At 33.2% G+C, this 22,029-nt stretch overlaps 3 protein-coding genes across 3 annotated transcripts; all 3 read left to right on the top strand.

Annotated features, from left to right (window-relative positions):
• Positions 1-7,268: 7,268 nt before the first annotated feature.
• Positions 7,269-16,046, top strand: LOC105568711 (hydrocephalus-inducing protein homolog). Its single transcript, XM_012024579.1, has 27 exons — positions 7,269-7,467; positions 7,528-7,666; positions 7,935-8,062; positions 8,153-8,354; positions 8,434-8,659; positions 8,748-8,872; positions 8,958-9,051; positions 9,285-9,508; positions 9,755-9,822; positions 9,896-10,110; positions 10,310-10,549; positions 10,666-10,793; positions 10,948-11,134; positions 11,231-11,469; positions 11,591-11,704; positions 12,096-12,277; positions 12,500-12,738; positions 12,810-13,031; positions 13,134-13,272; positions 13,567-13,757; positions 13,914-14,123; positions 14,374-14,610; positions 14,747-14,899; positions 14,968-15,055; positions 15,161-15,343; positions 15,500-15,750; positions 15,903-16,046. The coding sequence occupies exons 1-27, from the start codon at positions 7,269-7,271 to the stop codon at positions 16,044-16,046; spliced, it is 4,767 nt and encodes a 1,588-aa protein (XP_011879969.1).
• Positions 16,047-16,419: 373 nt separating this feature from the next.
• LOC105568710 lies at positions 16,420-19,670 on the top strand. The gene is made up of 9 exons (XM_012024578.1): positions 16,420-16,601; positions 16,778-16,974; positions 17,153-17,455; positions 17,559-17,720; positions 17,778-17,952; positions 18,094-18,486; positions 18,774-18,964; positions 19,062-19,240; positions 19,422-19,670. The coding sequence occupies exons 1-9, from the start codon at positions 16,420-16,422 to the stop codon at positions 19,668-19,670; spliced, it is 2,031 nt and encodes a 676-aa protein (XP_011879968.1).
• Positions 19,671-19,728: 58 nt separating this feature from the next.
• On the top strand, positions 19,729-22,001 carry LOC105568709 (hydrocephalus-inducing protein-like). Its single transcript, XM_012024577.1, has 8 exons — positions 19,729-19,830; positions 19,926-20,012; positions 20,184-20,301; positions 20,544-21,016; positions 21,132-21,232; positions 21,294-21,444; positions 21,510-21,620; positions 21,699-22,001. The coding sequence occupies exons 1-8, from the start codon at positions 19,729-19,731 to the stop codon at positions 21,999-22,001; spliced, it is 1,446 nt and encodes a 481-aa protein (XP_011879967.1).
• The last annotated feature ends 28 nt before the right edge of the window (positions 22,002-22,029 follow it).

Below are 22,029 nucleotides of genomic sequence, written 5' to 3'. Positions count from 1 at the left end.
AAAAACTCGCGTCGATTTCTTTCATGGTACTTATCGTAGAAACATGTGTTTCCACACCAGTTTTTGGGATTACAGAGAATTATCGCACCTTCGAAGACCAAACAACTCGCGCGGTCTTCATTCGTGAACGGTGCGCGCGCGTCGAATTTTTAAAACTCTATAACCCGACGAAAAATCGACGTAGCGACACGAGCCAAAAACCAATCTTCTTCGTATCGCATCCCGCAGACGTCTACGTTGAGTATGTGTGCCCTTATCATGAAACTTACATACAGCAATGGAATGAAAAGTAAAATGCTGACATATAAATTATATGTACAACTGCTAAATAAAATAAAATTTTGCTGACAAGCTACGTTGTACTGCTTTTACCAACCAAATTTGTAGTAAATTGTTCTCGATAAACTTGGTCGTCTATATATTTTATTATAACTTTGCATTTTTAGTTATAAATGAAATTATGTCTCTTTTTTAGATTTGAATTAAAGTTTTATCCGATAAAAACGGACCAACTTATAGAGGCCCTCCACCACCCCCGCCGAATTCTTATCGGCGGTCCTCTTTTGTTTACGATAAAATTGCATTTTTACATTTTTATAATTTCATTAATTTTTTTACAACTTATTTTAAAATATATGCTAAAATATAAAAAGAGAGAGGAAGTTACATAAAGTGAAACTAAAAACGTAATATACAATAAAAATATGTACAATTTTTCATTATGACAAAATTATATATGTATAAACATATGACATGTACTTACAATAATACATACCTAACTCTTACAATGTAAAACATTAATAGAAAATGTTATACAGTACACACAACGTGTTACATATGTGGCTGTGCTTATAATTGTACATTTTTTATTAATGTGCAAACAAAAATCAAATTGTAAAGGCAAATTTATCGATCAATTGCAAACGAAACTCTATCGATTAAAAGACTCTGTGAAATTGAACTAAAATTTTATTTGAAAGAAACAAATTGAACTATAAAGAGGCCCTCCACCACCCCCACCGCGTTTAATCAACGGTCCTCTTTTCTTTACAATTTGGTTTTTACATTTTTATTATTTATTTCATTTTCCTAATATTTACTTTACAATACATACAATATTATAAAAGAAATAATGACATTATAAAATTAGAAATATATTATCTGTACAATACCTACAATATTTCTTTCGACGTTATATATGAAATATTCGGTATACGTACAATAACACAACATTCTTTTTACGTACTTATTACACTGACAATGAGAGAAAAGTCTTTGAAAATTTATTTGTGGCATATGTTTGTTTCGCTAAAATAAACATTATTTGAGGCATATAATGTTTATTTCAGTGAAATAAACGTTACATGCCACAAATAAATTTTCAGAGACTGTTTTCTCAGTGTATATTAAAGTTATTGTTACTTCGTTAATTTATATTATCTCATCTTTTAAACTATCGAATTATGTCCTCCTATCCCTGACTATCCGGATCCCTACCTACCCGTATTCCGATTTATAGACCTACCTACACCCGTGTTTCAACATAATGTACCTACAAATCTTTAATTAAGCGTGACACGATTTTCTAGGAGTTTGACTTGGAGTTTAACTCGTCCGCGGGATTTAATAGGGGTTTCACTCTCGCACATATGCGAGAATGTATGTATATATAGAAGCATAACCCACCCGAATAGTGACAAATCAAAAGAAATCAAAGTATACTTCGTACAGCACCTTACTTAGGTACTCCATCAGAGTGGCCAATATTGACCACATACCTCGGTCGTATTTACTATTTAGTCCTTCGGTGGGCCAGATTGGACCTACCTTTCGTTGCTCCCGGCCATACAACCTGGTCATTTTGACCAGAGATCAGGAAGGAAGAAAACTCCTTCCATAGTCGGTTATCGTCACCGACAAATATTTCGTACGGTTCGAATATACGAGTGACGATTGTATCGCAAAATGCACGACCACAAGAAGTTAATTAAAAAAAAATTAATTAAAAACTTTACGGTATGTACGAATCAAATTTATTTTTACTTCCGTTATTTAAGTATTTAAACATATTGACCATCTCTTCGTACAATGATCTTTGAATTCAAAATTCGAATAAATATAGAAAAAAATTTACTTCGCGTTAGAGTGATTTTAATCATATTCCTCGATAAATTCAAATTTATAATATGGATAAAATTAAGTAATTAATAATTAATTAAAATTTTTTCCGGAAAAACCGATCGCGAAAACCGACCGCGTAAACCGACCACGAAGATGCGTGTAATAGTGCATGTCGTTCATGCGATACGCATCTTGACAATAGATATTATATATCAAATCAAATATAGATAATATGAAAAATAAATGGACAGGTTACAAAAGATTAGCGACAAATATAGCAAGACTATATTTGCCAGGCCATATTTTGTGTAATTTTTGCAACAATTCTCAAGATGGAAGTGAATTCAACATATCGTAATTTGTGCAATAGAGTTTCATCAGATTAAAAGAATGTAAAAGAAAATTAAAGGCCCTGCTGCAGGAAAGAATGAATCCCAGATCTTCCGGATTACCTCCGATAGCGGTCATTTCGGCAGGGAGTTAACGACGATCGTTTCTCAAATCATACAATCTCGTATATTTTCAGTTTTATTAAAATAAAAATTATTCTTCCATTATTAGTGTTAATGGGAGAATATTTGTGGAGAAGAATATACATAGAATCTTCTCTTCTTTTTTGTGTGTTAATTTCGCGAATCGACGTCGCGCCCTCGTACCGAAACCGTTGCTTCCGGGGATCCATGACAAAGAAAACCAGGGATTAACTCTGGTTATCCAACAAGGTCTTTAATCTTCACGGAAAAAGGAAAATTTAAACCAATCCAAAGGTCAAGGTCCCCGCTGCAAGAAAGAATGAATCCCAGATCTTCTGGATTACCTCCGATAGCGGTCATTTTGGCAGGGAGTTAACGACGATCGTTTCTCAAATCATGCAATCTCGTATATTTTTAGTTTTATTTAAATAAAAATTATTCTTCCATTAGTAGTGTTAATGGGAGAATATTTATGGAGAAGGATATATACATAAACTCTTCTCTTCTTTTTTTTAATTAATTTCGCGAATCGACGTCGCGCCCTCGTGCCAAAACCGTTGCTTTCGGGTATCCGTGACAAAGAAAACCAGGGATTAACTCTGGTTCTCCAACAAGGTTATCAATCTTAAATGGACAATGGAAAAGTTTCATAAACTAATCCAAAGTCATATTTCGCGCAATTTTCTAAAAATCTCTACCACTCACTTCCGATATGTTGAATAAATTTAATAAAAGATTAAATGCAGTAATTATTTTATTATGACCTGTCCATTTTAAAGAAACGAATCTACGAGATATATTTAACTACGATCTACAATCTACGAACTACTATCTACAATCTACGATTTACGAGGTGTAGATTCGTTTCCTTTAATAAACAAAATTCGCACTCACCGACCCGATGCGCAGCAGCGGAGTTGTATCTGTAACACAAATATAAAATTTATATTAAAAAACAATGTTTAACAAAACCAATTTTGCAAAATATAATTTCAACGCTTATCTAACTTTTTATTCAGTTAGATTTAAGTGATTATATCGTGAAAGATTTTCTACAAAAGATCTTTACGCCGCGAGAATAAACTTTTATAAAAATTTTAATTTATTTATTATTATTTCAAAATTATGGTGAAATAAAATGACTAAACAATAAACCGGGAAACTTTAATTTTACAAAACAGGAAAAATAATATTTACCGTAAAGTTGCTCCGCCGGCGCATGAAGCCTCTCCGAAGCCTCCTCCTCCACTCAGGCTGTCCTCGGGGACTCCTTCTGGGACTCTTCCAACAGTCTGTAACATCAATTGTAAAATTCTTATTAAAACAGTGTTGAAAAAAACAAATTGCGGAAAATCATTTTAACGCGCCTATCAAACTTTTTATTCAGGTTACAGATATTTAAATGATTTTATTTTTACACAAGATTTTCAAGAAGAAACTTTTACATAAAATTTCCAATTACTTTTCTCTTTTTCCAATTATTACTTTTAATTATGATCAAATAAAATGATAATTAAACGGAAGGAAGATTAATTTTACAATAAATCAAAAATAGACAATAAACCGGGACACTTTAATTTTACAAACAGGAAAAATAATATTTACCTTAAAGATGCTCCGACGATGCCCGATGCCTATCCGAGGCCTCCTCCTCCACTCAGACTGTCCTCTGGTACACTCGCGAAAACACATAGATCGTTCGCGCGATTTTACACTCCCGTTTGTTAAAGCTCGTGTGAATGTATATTGTTCCGTCAAGTTCGCCTCCACTTCGAGTCGACGAGTAAGTTGAGACACACGGTTTCCATGAGCAAGGATTAAGTCCGAAGCACAAGAAATTCGAATTGATCGACAAATCGACATCGACACAAAAAAGATGCTTCACCACTTGGAAAACCATCTTTTATCTCGGAAGTGTGGCCATCGAAAAATGGCCAGGAACGGATATGTACCAAATACCTCACATGAGCTTTGAAAAAGTCTTTACTCGATTACTTAAACGGCACTCCCGAACGCGACGCGGCACGACGAACCGGCTGCGGTTCATTTAAATGGACAACGATACGACAACGAACTTTAATAGTCTGTAGTAATGATCCTCAAAATTGGTGCTGAAATTAGAAAAATAAATAAATCTATTAGTATAAAATAGATAAACGATATAACATGCATATTCCGAGGGCTCGGTATGATTCAGATATGTATTAATTATTACGAGTATCCACGACTTATAGAGGAAAGTCCCCTATTATGAGATAGGCTTTTATGCGAGATAGCAGGTTTTCAACGTTGAAATTCAATCACAAATCTTTTTTCGCGACGATTACACGATCTAACAATTAATTTTTCACTAAACAGATTTCACTTTCAAGAGCAATAAATTCACAGTGGAACCAATAATGAAGAGATGATACTTGTTAATTTAACAGAAACTCCGCTACCTTACAGAAACTTATCTCATAATAGTGGACTTTCTTCTATTATTATTATGCCATATATTGTAGTATAGTAGATCTAATCAGTTATTGTTATAAAAATTCGAGAAAATTGGTATTTTTCCTCAATTTTCTTTCAATTTAATTTATCATAACAATTTGAAGTAAGCAATATAATACGAAATCGATTATTAAGCGTAGCGAAGAAAAGAATCTGTCATTAAAATCTATCTTCCAAGTTTTGACGGACGAATAAAATTTGCCGGTATTAAAATTCAAACAAATTTAAAATCAGTAAATCACTCGACATGAATAGGTGCAAACAAGAGCGAAATTTCATGGACGAGATGCACGATATCATATGCAAAATAGAAAGTTTGTAAGTAATATATTTGTGTATTCTAATTATACACATTCTGGCAATTACTAAAATTATAGAAATAAAGTCTTTAAAAGAATTTAAGTCTTCGATACGATAAAAGAATATTCACGAGATATTCTTTCTATTTGCCAGGAAGCCCGAGCCTGAAGTGTGCAATGCGAGCTGCCCTCCTCTAGGATGTCCCCTAGGACCCTGTCCGGGGGTTTGTTGCTCAAAAGGAATCTGCGATCCTTGCTGCGTGTCGAAGATGCCACGCGGCCAATCGTCACTCCTCCCACCCCGTTGTTGCATGCCAAAATGTTTAAAGGACTATACATGTAGTACGGTCCGCTTGTCGTCCTGCGACTCTTCATCAATATACATAAATCGAGGAAATCGAACTACGCAGAACGATTGTTCCAATTCCATTCCTAATGAACAACCAGGATTCCAAGCTTCCCATTTCCCCCCTTATAATCTTATATCAACTGTATTACCTCATTGTGCTATTGGATCAGAGTTATATTGGAACGCGTAGTCGGGTCATTCAAAAGAAATAGTACTTATGGTTTTGTATTAAGAAAAAGTATTTCTCATTCCATTAAAGAAATTGAAATAAAGAATTCGAATTACTTAGAAAAATTGTGCATTTAATTTTGCTCTTTCTTTATGCCCTATCGTATGAGTTTTATTTAGTACGGATATTTTAGATAATGAAACAGTAATGTTAATAAATACAAGAATATATATTTAGAAGATACAAAATGTGCTTCTTAGCCTAGCTAGTACTAGAAGCTAGCGCGCTTTGCGCGCGCCATTTGCTCTATCTAAAAATTCGCATGGTTTGACAGCTGCAAATAACACGACTGAAGCATGTATCGTATCGCACAAGCGAGACAGCCAATCAGCCTCTCGGAAAAGCGGCAACAACTTAGAAACTTTCGACTATCGACTTAACACGTCTTTTTTTATATAGGAGTCTTTTTTTATGTAGGAATTGCATTATTTGTGTTTTTGCATAATTTCGTTTTATCTCTACTTTCCTTAATATCGTTATTGAAAGTAACTACCTTTTACAAAGCTATACGAAAAGTTTGTATATGTGACATATTTCTTGAAACGTCTAACATTTCATCAACCAAACATAAAAATCGATTTTTATGCCAAATAGTGACATATTCAACCACTTTCATTGCATACTAATATCAAATTGATAGCGAAAAATATTATTTTAATTAAAGTCGATGAAAGCAATTTTACTAAAGGAGAATTTCTCTACTCTTTGTGAGAGACAATATAAAACATTATCTTCATAAAATTTTAATTATAAAAATGGATGAGAAAGGAAAAGATCTAACTACATGTTATCCAATCATACATAATTCTATGGAAATATTTGCGGCTATAACCGGCAAGTCACGCGATCGGATACAAGTCAGTTTATAATTTAATATTTGAAGCGAAATAGCAACAGAGTTTACATTCGCAACGTTTATCAATTTCATTAATGTTCTTGCAGTATGGCATAGACCCTTCGGAATACATCAAACAGATGTTAATGAGTGCTCAAGAGAGGATTAATTATTTGCTGAAACCAGGCCGCAGTATAAACGTACGAACTTTATACGGCAACTGCGAAAGTCGCTGCTTCAGAGTTTCGCCTAGCATTGTCCTATTTCAACGATTTATTCCCGGCAATTCTTACAATATAACACTCACGATTCAAAACGTGACAAAAGTAAATCTTTCCTACCCTAAATCATATATCTCGTAAATATGTAACTAACATGTTACGTCCTGTTACACTAACTCTTCGCGGTTGTTATATAATATTCACGAGCTTAACCCCGATTCCACTTTCTAAATATTGCATCGAAGATGTCACGGCACCTGAAGCTCCCGCGCGACCCCAATCTTTTCTTTTCCGTGGAATATCACGGGTCGAATTACAGCACTACGGTAGCTCCAGGACTTGTTCACATTTATAACATCAGGTTCAGCCCGTCGGAGAAACGGGATTACGAATACCATGTCGAATTTATCAATGATACCGAAATCTTTGCGGTGCCAGTAATCGGTGAGAAAAAACTCACATTGTAACTACATTCTAATAGAAGCTAACTTGATATTGTTCTAGCTATCGGCCCGAGACCTATTTTAGACATCCCTGATCGGATCGAAGTACCGGCCACTGCGGTAAAAATTCCCTCCTCGAAGACTATTTTGATACGCAACATAGGAGATGCACCAGCGATCTTTACTTTTTATTCAGATAGGTATATTATGCCACATTTAGTAACAGTCATATGAAAATTTAATCAATTTAAGCATATAAATTCTAATTAATGAAATAAAATTTATTTTTTATTATTAATATATAAACTAAATTCTTGTATTTCTAAATAAATAGAGTTTTATGTAAGAGATTTTTTATCTAACAACAAGAAATATAATCCAGGTATGCTTTTTAAAATTGATTATAAATTTAAACAACTGCACCGAAGCAATTTTGGATCTGTATAAATATTTTTATAATTGTCTCAGTTCATGTTTCTTCGTTGAACCGTCAAAAGGCACATTAGGCGAAGAAGAAACAATGCAACTCACAGTGAACTTTTTATCGGAGAAATCCGGCGATTTTGAAGCGAACCTTTTCCTCAACTACGAGTCAGGTAAATAATGTATTATTTGATGCGACCGTTAACTTTACAATATTATTTTATATAAATAATAATAAATCTAATTATATAAATTGTTAACAGGAGAAAAGCTCTGCTTAACATTACAAAGTTCAGCAATAAATTGCACAATTCGAATTGACAGGGGTAGTATCAGAATGGAAAACACTTACTTAGGCTTATCTAGAAGTAAAGTTTTAACGATACACAATAGAAGCGACCACGTCGTGAGATTCCTATGGATGCGCTTTAAAGACAAGGATACTGATGTACAACGCAAAGAAGAGTATGCAAAAATAACTATTTTCCGAGTTAAAAATTTTTATCTTCAACCGTTTCAGCAATTTCTCGATTTTTCACGGCAGGTACAAAAAGCTATTTCAACTGGTGCATAGTGTGGAGGTAGTACGTCGCGTCAGTCTTGTTCATTACAATATTTGCCTGCCAGATATTCACGAGCTTGTCTGCCAGCGGATTTACACGGATGAGATTGCTTCGTTGACGAATGAGAATTTCCGCTATAATCATATGTCCTTCCTTCTCACGCCTGAGGTGATCTTTTGTGATAGCTTAGCAACTCTTAATACTATTGTATATCTTAATCATATTCGCTTATTTTGCTCTCATCGTTATTTAAAGTATATGTGTTAGAAATAGCACTTTAATCTACTACTACCAGGAGGGCGAAATTTGGCCGCAATCTTCGACAGATATCACGGTGATTTTTCGAGCCATGGAAGTAGGCGAGATATCGAGCGTCGCTTATCTCGAAGTTACAGGTCGCGAGGACAGGATACCCCTGAGGTTACGAGAAAACTAATATAACGTTATCTTCAGAAACTTCCTTTTGCTTGAAAATTTTCTCGCTAATTTTGCGTCCCGTTGGTAGCCTTCACGGAACTGGCAAGGGACCAGTTTTCCATCTCAACGTGATCACTATCGACCTTAGCAATATCTTGTTGTGCTCCATGCACAACTACGAGGTAACTCAGTAAATTTATTTAAATATGAGAATTTTATAAAAATTCATGGAGGAACTTTCATGTCACAGTTTCATTGAATTTTTAAGACGTCACGCTCCTTTTGTATAGCACAATTAAAATTAATACGACGAATATTTTCTGCAAATTGATACTACTCGTTTTATTTCCTCTGTCTTTCTGCTCGATAGATTTTGTTCCATGACAAATTGAAATCTGAATTAATAGTATTTCAGATTATAGCAGCAAATAATGGGCACATTTGTGGTACATTGGTTCATAAAGCGAGACCGACAGATTTTGGTGGCATCATTAATATTACTCCATATGCTTTAACGTTAAAGCCAAACGAGCACAAGTCATTTAATTTATCATTCTCTTCAAGTCGAAAAGGAGACTTTATGGAGCGAATCGACTTTGTCATTAAAGAGAGCTTAGAAGTATTATCCTTGCATATAAAGTAATTATTAGAGAAGTATTTTAACTTGACCGTTATTATCAAATAAAAAATCCGTGACTTTTCGAATTAGTAAATTTTTTATAATAATTGCTACTATTATTATGTAAACACATATCGATTTTATCTTATTGGTAAGATCGTAGACTATTTTTTCTGCATTGTCAAGTTTGTTATTAAAAATGATTTCTGACGTCTAATATATCACATAATTATTACAACACGTTATAAAACTTGGTTGTTTCACAGAGGATGTGTCGTATGTCCAACGCTACATTTCGATAAGAGTAGTCTTGATTTTGACGCAACTGCCTTAGGTATTATCGGCTAAATAATAAATGCGCTCTTCAATTATATAGGAAAACTGCAGTTTCGTGTATGCATTTGTAGGATTTAGCAGAAGACAGGAAGTAAGTCTTCGTAACTTATCTTTGGTTCCCGTCACGTTCGGTGTGACCATAATGGAGGACGGCGATCAGGCGTCTCTGACTCACGAAGAGTTTGCTACATCTGAAGTTAAACCAAGTTTCCCGACTAACCCTCGCGAATTTACGATTATTCCACAGAAAGGAGTGGTACAGGCGCATAGTTCGCTTAAATTAAAGGTAAATTATATGATGCCTTTAAACGTACAACTGTAAGCGAGAGCTGATTTGCATCTTTCAATATAATTTCACATAATTATGAAGCTCTCTTCATATGAAAAATGATTTTTAAATATTTATTCAAATAACTTTGACAACATTCTTTAAATGTTAAATAAAAGTTTTATAATATAAATCATCTTTATATCTTAAAATGTAGGTGTCATATATAGCGAACGTGGCTCGAACTGGGCGGACGAATATGCGAGTCGACATGTGGGATTCAGATTCGGATTCAGTAATACTACCGGTCTCGTTTTGTGGCGCTATTCCTTCTCTATCGATCAAGCCCGCGGAGATAAATATTCGATTTTCCTTCATCAACTTTCCGTATGCTCGTTGCATCAATATAGAAAATGATTCCGATTTAGACGGATATTTTTATATAGTACCGCAGACGGTAATTATTAAGCGACTTTTTCGAAAGCTAAAGTTACACATGCCGTGAATATGATTCAAAAATACATTGTTAGACGTAATATAATTATTCTAAGCTAATTGCACATCGTTCCTCAGATATCCGAGAATATATCTGTCATATATTCACTATCATCCTATCAAGGTTTCCTAAAAGCACGACAATCGAAGACGATTGACGTCACGATTATTACAAAATTGTTGGGCAAGCAGACTACCACGTTAAAGTATAATAATTAATTTAATATATCTGGAAAGCTCAATTGTATGATTCAATGAGAAAATGAGTTCCAAAATGTTTTTTAAATTTGAACCTCTAGAATCTCCGGAATTTTTAGATACTATTTTTACGTAATGCACTTATTATTTTCTGAATTTCAGTATGCTGACGATGGGTGAACAGGCTCCAATTACGTCTTGTACGATTATTTGCAACGGCCAGGGGCCAGTAGTATCCATACAACCTATTTGTCTCAATTTCGGAGAGATACAAGTGCTTCAAAATAAAGTTATGAATTTTCACATAATCAACGACTCTCCGATACCAGCGCAATTTAAATTAACTTCGGTAAATAATTCAAATAGTTGCTATAAATAATAAGTTTACACAATGCACGTGAAATATATGAAGGAGTATTAACAGAAATTATTTTATATCGTTTAGCCTAAAAAAAAGTCATCGTGGCTTGTTGAGCCAACTTTTGGCGAGGTTGAACAGAATAAATCTGCGGAGATTAAAGTCAAACTATTTTTACGCGACACTGGTAAATACACCGATAATATAATCGTGCATGTCATCAACAGTCGGTCGTTTTCCATTAATATTATTGCGACTGGAATCGGTTGCAGCGTCGTTTTCGAGCCGCAAATATTTCCAATATTCGACATAGGCTTTCTCTTTAGGTATAGCAGAATATTGATAAAACTTTAACTCGGTTTAATAACCAAGTGGTAACAAGAATTATTTTTAAAATATCTATTCATATTATACTTTTAATTACTTCATTAATTACTTCATTAACAGCCATCAAAATCAGAGTCTGCCAATAACCGTAAAGAATTTTGGCACGCGTCATTGCCAAATAATATGGTCAAACGATCCAGAAGTGCGCGTCCAAAAGAACCAAACATGGTCAAAGTAATTGCAATCTTTAAATTTATAATTTAACTTTAGCTAAGATACTGAAAACTTTGTATTACAATAGGAAGTTTCAAATTGAACCATCCACCGTGGAAGTTTCAGCTAATGGCTCTAACACAATTCAATGCAAAATCTGTTGGGATGTGTAAGTTTGGATTACATCTTTATCCTCATTTATAATAGTAAATTGATTAAAATAATTCTGATTAGAACGATGTCAATTTTGATTAGGATTGTATAATTTTATCAGCCTTTTTAAAATCATAATCATTTCTACAATTAAAATCTTTCATATTATAAAAAGAAAGAAACTTTTCACAATTTTTATGATTTAACGTTATCAATTACATTTTTTAATATTACCGTAATATACTTTTTTACATTGAAGAAATGAAGTCTTGGCGGAAAATTGGTACATATTCGAGCAGACTTTTGGACAAGGAAAGCGAAAATTGATCGGAACCTCAACATTTAAAGCTACTTTTACGGAGCCACGGATTGCGTTTAATAAGAGAGAGTTAACGTTTTGCATTGATATATGTCCCGGGGGAGAAAAGTTGCAACAGACAGGTAGAAAATTGTACTAACATGTTCGAAACTATTTTAGCAAGGTAAACTATCCGGAAAAGTTACGCAATGTAATATTCCAGAGGGTATCCATAAAGTACTTTGGCGTCAAGGTTCACTACGTGATAAACAATTAAAATTTTCATATTAATTAAACGTATGCAGTTTTGAATGACATTACACTGAACGAAATAATAATAACGTTTCTAATTTCCTAACTTTTAGACGAATTAACAATGACAAATCAATCGCGACTAAGTTTAAATGTTTCACTGTACACTGATGCTCCCTTTTATTTGGTGAATAATAAGAAAAAGTTGGTACATAAAAAGAAAATTGTTTTGATTGACGGAAACACCATGACAATTCCAGTAAAATTTTTGCCAAATATAAATCCCGATAATCCTTATTCGCGAAATTATAACGGCGTGCTCTGGTTTGAATATGACGGACATCCTAATAAGGTACTGAAAGATATACAAGGTATTGCAAAATCGATTCGCGCAATGCAAAAATTGTATTCATCTAATTTCAGGACAAAATTCAATGCAAAGGTGCGGTAAATTTCCCAAATGTTACATTACATTGCAAAGAATTGATTATCAACTGTATTTCGGGTTCAACCGCCAAAGCACTATTGAAAATGACTAATAACGGGCCAATTCCTGTGATATATAAATTTCTCTGGGCCGGAGAGAGTATTGAGATTCAACATGGAGCATATGATATTAGAGTTGAGTGGCATCGAAATATGAATGTGAAGAATAACTATTTTGTTTATATTTGTTATACTTATAAGTTATTTTCAACCATTTTTAATAATTTTAAATGATTAACAGCATACGCTTTTTTTAAATAGAATTTCGCAAATTATTTACAACCGCAAATTAACGCAGAAAACGATGAATTTAACCCTTGTTCCTATAAGATCAAAAAGAAATTAGAGACTCAGGAAACTGAGAGTGAATCTCTTGATTTATCAACTTCAACTTTACATGGTATATACGTGCAGTGCGGTGCATTAATTTGATTTGTGTCGTATCGATAAAAAGCATCGACGTTAAATAATCGAGCAATTTTTGTCTATCTCTAATTATTATCCGAACCGAATGAATGCACCGTACTGTATATGTATTGTTACATATTCCCTATTAAAAAATATTTTAATATTAATTTACATATTCTTTTAATATATGTTTATCGTAAAATATTATTAATTATTAACAATGTTTTATATTATTAATAACGCAATTAAAGTGAATTTAGTTTCATGTGCATACTTTTTATATCAGAACTACAAGATTCAGATTCGGACAATTTGTCAATGGAAATTCGATCGCGAACGCTAGACGAAATGCTCGAAAAACTAAGAAGTACTTTCATGTCAAGGACAGAGACATCCTTACAGTGCTTAGATGATTCAGAGATTCTTGCTCTAATAGATCACAATCTCGAGTCTTCTTCAAAGGGGTTGCTCGATGATGTTCGTCTTTTTCCCGTAAAATTTATTTAAGTCAAATTTATTTCTATGCGTGTATATTATAGACTTCCAGCTATTTAGAATTTATATAGATATTTCTGCAGTATAAACTGCAGTAATATGTACGTTAAAGCTAATCGCAGAGCTAATTCTATCCAGATACTCGATATCATCCCACACGAAGGTATTCTCATTCCATTTTCCTCGCAATACGTCCGCTTCATCTTTCATGCTTCCGAGCCTATGCAGGTCAAAGTTGCTGCGCTTTGTGAAATTCTTCAAGGACCTACTGAAGTAGTTAATGTATTTGCCAGTGCAGACGTCGTTCGATATTCCGTTGATAAACAGGTCATCGACTTTGGTGAACAGGTAAATCATTTTTCACGAAACATGTTTTTTTTAGACGCACACAAAACCTGCACTTAATTTTCATTGTAATAATATTAATTTTACCGTGTAGTTATCAATTTATCGGAATTTGTATTTGTAAGAGAATTAAAAATTAAGTAAAATATTAATTTATGTCGCTCTGATACATGAATTTAATCTATTGTTTCATTTAGAATTAATTTAATAATCAATTTAGTTCAGTAATTTAACCTATCGATCTGTGCCACAGTTATTCGGCGAACTGTGTCGGGCGAGCGTTACTTTGGAAAATCATAGCACAATATTCCTGAATTACAAGATAAACAAGAGGAATTTAATATCCAAAACAGTCAATAATGACTGTACGATCGGCGTATTAACAATCGAGCCGAATAAAGGATCTATAGATCCTTTATCGTCATTGAAAATAACGATCGAATTCCAACCCATACTACTCGGCGTTTTTGAGACAGAGTTTGAGCTACAAGTATGTCACAATATAACTAATCAAACTCTGTGATTGTCTTTTTTGTTAGGGACAATAATTCTGAACGTTAGTGTACATAAAACACAGATAAGATTCAAGTTAAGATACAGCGTATCACTTTATCATCAATATTCAGGTGGCTGATGTAGATCCATTGATAATTACTACAAAAGGTGTAACGAGCTATCCACAAATTTATCCTTGCATCTCGCGCGATATTTCTAAGCAATATTCTGTGAAATTGGGATACCAGGCGATTCAATTTCTAAATTCTGACTATATCACAATGGTATGAAATTTAATTCAACAAGTGACGTAACGTTATTTGAATATCTTGCAAATCTTTCTGCATTACAGAAGAAACGAGAAATAAAAGTGCAATGTATTGTAGACAATGACCAGCCACAGAATCAAATATCCGAATCGGACGAAAGAATCTTATTAAGTAAGATGGAATACAATTATCTTCGATTATGAAATAATAACAAGACATATAATTGAGAAATGCTAATAAAAATGTCTCAAACAATTTTCATTAATTATTTTTAAGATAATGGATGGGATTTAATTTCGTACGAGGAAATATTTCCCAGTATTGTCGACATCGAGATGTCAATTGACAGACTTTTGGCGACTCAATTTATCAGGAAGAATACTTCTATCTTGACAAAATATTCCATTCCGCACAAAAACGCTGTAATCCCTTTTCTCTACGCTCCTAAATATATCATAGGTATACGTTCATATACCGCGAAATATCGATTATTGCCAAATTAATTAATTCCAGTTCATTACTTTTAAATTGACTCTACAATATGATCTATAAATAGCCACGAAACAAAATTTGCAGTATTAATGAAATAATTAAAAATGTAACAAACGTTTTCAGATATGGGTTACATTGCGATTGATCTTAAAACATGTTATTCGACAACAATTGTCAATTACGGGCCTTGGAACACGGACGTTACGATAAAAAAGCTAGAAAGAAAGCAATTTGAGAATTCCGGCATTCTCGTGCAATTTGAGAAGGCAATGTTAAGTGTCGGGAAAACTACGTGTCTGACTATTACGTGGCAGCCGACAACGGTTAAATATAAAGAAAGAAGCACGAGGGAACAACACTCGATTAATTTAGAAGTAATTATATTTTTTATATTTTAATAATTAAACTTAATTCAATTGAAATATCATTATATTTAAAAATTGTAGCAACACACTTTATTAGAGATAAATCATTTAAATATTAAAGTTAAACTAAATATACATATTATAGCTTCTCGATTGTACAGGTATCCCGCGGTTCTACCATTCCCATAACTATAAAAGGCATCATCACTTATCCATTTGTCGCTGTTAACACGAAATTATTAGATTTTCAAAATGTCGTCTTGGGTGAATGTTTAATGATGAACGTTTTAGTAAAAAACGAGTAATATATTTTCACTTAAATGCATTTAAATCTTTTTGTAAAAGCAGGATTTCTTTAACAAAAGTATATTTTAATTTTTAGGGGCTTTATTGATTGCTATTGGGAAGCAAGAATATCGACCACTCGTAAGAAACAACAAGAGTGTCCATTTTATCTAGAGCATAAATCTAATCTTCTTCTACCTAATTATTTGGATATTATCAACGTTTATTTCAAACCGCGCAAAACGGTATTAGTACAGCTATATGCTGCGACATATGTTATAAAATTAAATTGTCTGGCTTTTACATGCATAAAGATTCGTAGAAAAAAAATGTTAATCTTGTTCTCTTGGAATTTAGTGTCGCGTGGAGGCACATTTGAAAATTTTTGTCAAAATGGGTCTGGAAACGCAAGTAGTAACATTGCTTGGTCATGGAATCGAGCATAAACTGCGAATAAGCGATCGCGACATTAATTTCCCACCCACAGTACTTTTTACTGAGGTACAGGAGAAAGTGTTCACGATCGAAAATACGTGCAATTATCCTGTGGAACTTTTCTGGCATCATCTCGACAGGTAATCAATACTATGTGAACATGAATTCAACAAACAAGTGTAAAGTAAGAAAAGACAGTAAGAAAAGGTTACGTTCTTGTGAAGATTATCAGTTATTCTCTCATTTCGCGATTAGTCAGAAGTGATAGGTGAAACGACATGGAATGTATTTCATTGAATAAATCAATGCGTTGCAGTCTCTTTCTAGAAGAGGAGCGAATCGCCGAGGCACTGACTTGTTATTACGGAGTTAAAGAAATCCTATTACCGCCTCGAAAACTTGGAGAGAGAATGCCGTCGTCTTTAATGGAATTCTATAATAGCCTCATGAACGAGATGGCGTATGCTTTGTCGGCGGAAGCAATCGAGAAAAAAAGTGCCACTGTGCCTAATGGTACATATTAAGAGTACTTGAAAATAAGCTTCCCTTCCGCGATTACAATTTTTAACTGTCCCGATGCGAGAAAACGTTCTACAAAATAATAACTGTTGCTTCAGCTAGCGATATTTGCAAATTTGTTTCTACATTGTACAGATTTATATAAAGTAATGTATAACTGATGTTCGAATAGACGATAGCAAAGTTTTAAACATGGAACGCAAGAATAGAATACGAACGAGAAAGAAATCATCTAGTACATCGAGATTATTTGCCCAACAATTCCCGGCCAGACGAAGATCAAAAATGAATCTGCAAAAAGATTTTAACGTTGACAGACGTAAGCGGAAGAAGTCGGCCGAGTATTCAGCCACTTCCGCGGATACTGCAAAAAGAGATTGCCCATCCATGTCAGTTCTTAGCGACCTCGACTTTCCTCGCGAACCTCCGATGTTACCAACAAACGATCCCAAAGAACTTCACAATTTGCTCCTCTGTGAGCAACTTTATTTCGACAATAAAAATTATTACAGTGCAATAAAAATTGCACTGTCATTTTCATATAAGCGTCACTTTTTATATCCGTTTTTATTTCTAAGGCTACATAGAGACTCTGCGTAAAGATCCCAGTTTCCGCGAGAGAACAAGGGATCCCGTAAAGGAGCTGTTTGATAGTCACGAAGCGAAATCGATTCCGGATCTGGATTCTTCGCAACCGGCCGAGAAAATTTGCATTATCTTTCACGGCGCGCCGTTTACAGGTAATTTCGTATTTAATAAAACGCAAAGAAAATATTTACAGAATCTTATTACTTTAGAATATCAAGAAACCGCCTGCAGAAGCGCTAAGACATTGCAAATGCCATTACTGTGCATAGACAATGTAATTATCGAAGGCATTGCGCTTGGCGACAATTCGATTTCCGACAGGTTGCGACAGATCGTCGACGATGCTTATCAAGAATATTTGTTAGCGTTTGAGAAACTACAAAAGTAAATAATCACTACAAAATTAAGAGAAACTTGAATGTTTTAAATTAGTATTTTAGAAAGCCGACACATTTAAAAAGAGGAATCACTATTTTTTTAATTAAAAATTAAAATAAAATATTTCAAATTTATTTCGTATCTCAGAGATAATTTGGGGACTAAACTGCCGGCGAAGAAAACCGATGATGTAGGACACGAACATGGAACAAAGAAGGAATCTCCTAAATTAAGAAAATCACCAAAAGCAACTAGACCTGATTTAGAAACCACAGAAATCGATGGACACTCGAAGAATAATGCTCCGCCTCAGGAGTTAATGTCTTTAATTGAGACAGAACTCGCGAAGATTCCAACAGAACAAGATTTAACATTTTTAGATCGTACAAGTCTTTATCAATGTAAAATCCAGACAATTTTATTGTTGCAAAAAGTTTTTCCACGTTATGCAACAATTGGACAGAGGATCGGTGAGAAAAATCAGGACGACACTTTTCTCGGAATTGAGACTGACTTATTAATTGAAGTTCTGAGAGAAAGGTAGAGTTTGACGCGTCCATAAATTTTTTAATAAGTTAGAGTTATTGGAAATCTCTTGGGCAGATCTTTTACATATTGTATTTAAGTAAATATATAAACTTGATAAAGTAATTACTTTAATTAATTTGATTAATTCTATGCGTACATGTGCTAAGAGAATGCATTATCTTCTTTGAATGCATAAATATAAGCTCTATAATTTATCTTTTTATTATTTTCTACATGTTCTCAACTCTCTTTTTCCTAATCTTTATTTATACTATTTCCTTATTATTCTTAACAAACAGGATGTCATCACCAGATTTCAAGAGCGGTTTTGTACTGCAAACTTTAAACAATATCTTTTTCAAAAACGAAGTTACTACGCTGCTCACATTGCTCAATATTGTAGGGCACATAGAATATTTATTGTTTGTAACTTTTCTCAATTCAATGGATACGTATTCTCGAAAGATGGAAGAATTGCGAAAGTTAGAAGGTAACTTGTAATGAAAAGATTAAATGTTTCAAAATAAAAAAATTTTTACTAAATTGAAATAATTCCTTGAAATGTTTAAATAAAGCAAAAAGATTAGCGGAAGAAGTTGCTAAGAAAATTCAGGAAATTGATGAAATGTCATTATCAGAATATGAGCTACTTCCAGACGACGATAAAAAGTTTTATTTGGAATCAACTTTACCAATAAAGAAGCAAGAAGCGCTGCAAAGACGAAAGCAATTTTTACAACAAATAACGGAACTGAGAAGAAGAAAAGTACTGATTTTAATTTAACTTTAAATCAATACATTCTGTATATAATATTTTTCTTGACAATTTATATAAAATATGTACATAATCACTATTTTTTTATTTCGTCTTTTCACCTCAATCTTGGCAATTTCATGATTCTAGCGTCAATATTAATGTGAATGTAATTATATTTGTAATATTAAAGTTTGTTTTTATGCAACACATCCCACAGAAAGTTTCTCAGCAAATACCTAACGCTCAAATTATCAAGAATAAAAAAATAGATAAAAAAATAAAAATTGAAAAAGCTAGCAGTCGAGAAGAAAAATCCCAAACTTCTAAAGCAATCACCGATAAAACAGAAATTAAAGAGCATAAAGAGCCTGAAAGTAAAGATAATTCTAAGCGAAATAATATTCGCAAAAATTCACAAAACAAAGTAGCAATTAATTAAATTGATTAAGTTTAATTTACTTGTAACATCATGTATAATAGTTTCAGGAAAGCAAGAAATGTCAAGAGAATTAGAAAATATATCCAATGCTATGAATGATTATTACAACCGTCTTTTAGCCATAGAGAATATTATAAAGAATTGGGATTCTCTTAAAAAAGTAAATATCCGGAAATATCCTTCATTTTGATTGTTTCTTCTTAACATTTAAAAACGTTCATTATCATTAATTATAAAATTACCATTGATTTTTAGGATCCGCTGCTTACACTAAAAAGTAAAATTGTGAAGACTGATAGACTAATAGATACAAAAGATAAAACTTCTGATATCAGTAAAGAGGTAAAATGTATAGGCTTTAACGGTTTAGAAAATATTTATAAATTTCTGTAGAATTGGCTACTAAAACTACTATTTCTCGTATCATCCATGTGTATATAAAGTAATATTTTAATTTAGAATATAATAAATAGCTTACTACACCCTTCTATATCTGAAAAATTATTTTAACAGATTTATACGAATGGTTTTCATATTTGGTACGTAAATGCCACTGATCCATGGAATCGAGTGATGTATGACGTGATAGTAAATCAAATAAAGGAGAGTAGCTTAGCTAAAAAAGCTCTTCGTAAGTAATACATTCATTTTTGTATAAATTTCTATGAAAATAATAATATTTTAAACTGTTAAAGCTGCTAAAATCGTGTCGACATTGAGTCTTGAATCAAAAAAATATTATATTCTTAAACCACGAAACATAAGAAAACGGGATATTGAATTTAATGGTAAGCGTATTCCTCTCTCTTTATGATAATGTATAATATATTTATGGCAAAGTCACATTAATTGCCGTCTTGTTTTATTAATCAGAGGCTTTTCAAATCGTCTCATTATCCACACTATCCAACCCTATCGTTACGGAAACCAATTCTTCGCACACTAGTGTGATTAGTAAGCCAAAAAGTTCTGTAAAGAATACAAATCGCAGAGAGCGTGTCTTCAACAAGAATAAAGAATCCTTGGCGGTATCGTTAAACGCATCTACGATAGAGAGCGTGGATACCAATGCATCTAGTGTTAATACAATTTACGAAAAAGTATTGAAACCTCGATGGACTATGCTACCTAACGAAATTCAGAAATTCAAAATTCGATACCAACCCGAAGATATAGGAACTCACCGGCAAACATACGCGTTATCCATTCTCGATGGCAATGATATTACTTATGACATCAATGTTTATGGTGCTACAGATATTCCGATGCTAGATATGAACCCTAACGCTATTTTTTCAAAGGTAATAACGTTTTCTATATATGATACGGAAATGTATACAGAAATTATTATTAATTTAATCTAATATTAAACGCCATAGAAAATTATTTATAATTCGCGTTGAAGTGTTTTCAACGTAGTTTTCTACGACAGTTTTATGAAATTAATAAAACGTGTTTCAGATCGAAGAAACGAAGGTGAACGATATAATCGAACCCACGTACTTTTCCGACGTTGGTATTTACGACTTTGGATCGTTACTGATTTTTCGAAAGGATAAAAGGTTTGATGTGACGTATTTCATCATTAGCAAAATTTATTATAAACGTATAATTTATAAACAGCGCTCATCGTCGTGAAGTAACATTTAAATTCTGCAATGTATCCAAAGTCGATGCGCAAGTATCCTTCTCTCTCCAGGAAAATAATTCAGATATTTTCATTATAGAGCCAGAGAAACTTTATATTCAGATAAGTTGTTTTCAATTATTTCGTGTAAAATATATTTCACATTAAATGTGCAAAATAACCAAAATTAATTTTTGCTATTTAATTTATAGGCTGGACAGTGTAAATTGCTAAAAATATCGGCAAGCGTTACAAAACTCGGTTTATTTACCGATAAATTATATGTATGTATCACGAATAATCCGCACGTTGAAATAATCGAGGTAATTGGATAAGAAAAATGATTGAAGATAATGAATTATTTATATAAATTAAAGATTATTAAATCCGAAATATTTCAGCTCCGATGTAATGGCACGAAATTGGACATAGAATTTGAGGGCAAACAGTTACATTTTGGTCAAGTGCTCTTGTATCGAAAAAGCTTTCTTTCTAGTTTCATTCGAAATAGATCTCCGATCGAAATATTCTGGCATTTGGCTCCTGATGAACCGTTCGACCCTCAAATCTCAATTACGCCGATTAAGGGAATTGTCAGGGGCCAGAGTGATCAAAGAATTGAATTCTGTTGTCATGCTAACAAAGTGAAAGACCGAACTGCACTAAATATACCAATACTTATTACTAAAGACATTAATATTTAAATTTTATTTGATTAAATATAATTCATTA

This window comes from Vollenhovia emeryi, unplaced genomic scaffold (assembly GCF_000949405.1).
Source record: "Vollenhovia emeryi isolate VEMERY1.0 unplaced genomic scaffold, V.emery_V1.0 DF939128.1, whole genome shotgun sequence".
Taxonomy (NCBI): Eukaryota; Metazoa; Arthropoda; class Insecta; order Hymenoptera; family Formicidae; genus Vollenhovia; species Vollenhovia emeryi.
The sequence above is the reverse complement of the archived record's forward strand: the minus strand, read 5'-3'. Positions and strand labels throughout refer to the sequence as shown.

Excerpts from the sequence above, each read along its gene's own strand:
- LOC105568711 (XM_012024579.1), top strand. The coding sequence starts at position 7,269 with ATGTCACGGCACCTGAAGCTCCCGCGCGACCCCAATCTTTTCTTTTCC. Across the intron at positions 9,052-9,284 it reads GCTCCATGCACAACTACGAG|ATTATAGCAGCAAATAATGG; the intron begins GTAACTCAGTAA and ends ATAGTATTTCAG. Across the intron at positions 11,135-11,230 it reads CGCAATTTAAATTAACTTCG|CCTAAAAAAAAGTCATCGTG; the intron begins GTAAATAATTCA and ends TATATCGTTTAG.
- LOC105568710 (XM_012024578.1), top strand. The coding sequence starts at position 16,420 with ATGGGTCTGGAAACGCAAGTAGTAACATTGCTTGGTCATGGAATCGAG. Across the intron at positions 17,721-17,777 it reads TCACGGCGCGCCGTTTACAG|AATATCAAGAAACCGCCTGC; the intron begins GTAATTTCGTAT and ends TTATTACTTTAG. Across the intron at positions 18,487-18,773 it reads ATTGAAGTTCTGAGAGAAAG|GATGTCATCACCAGATTTCA; the intron begins GTAGAGTTTGAC and ends CTTAACAAACAG.
- LOC105568709 (XM_012024577.1), top strand. The coding sequence starts at position 19,729 with ATGTCAAGAGAATTAGAAAATATATCCAATGCTATGAATGATTATTAC. Across the intron at positions 20,013-20,183 it reads CTTCTGATATCAGTAAAGAG|ATTTATACGAATGGTTTTCA; the intron begins GTAAAATGTATA and ends TTATTTTAACAG. Across the intron at positions 21,621-21,698 it reads CGCACGTTGAAATAATCGAG|CTCCGATGTAATGGCACGAA; the intron begins GTAATTGGATAA and ends GAAATATTTCAG.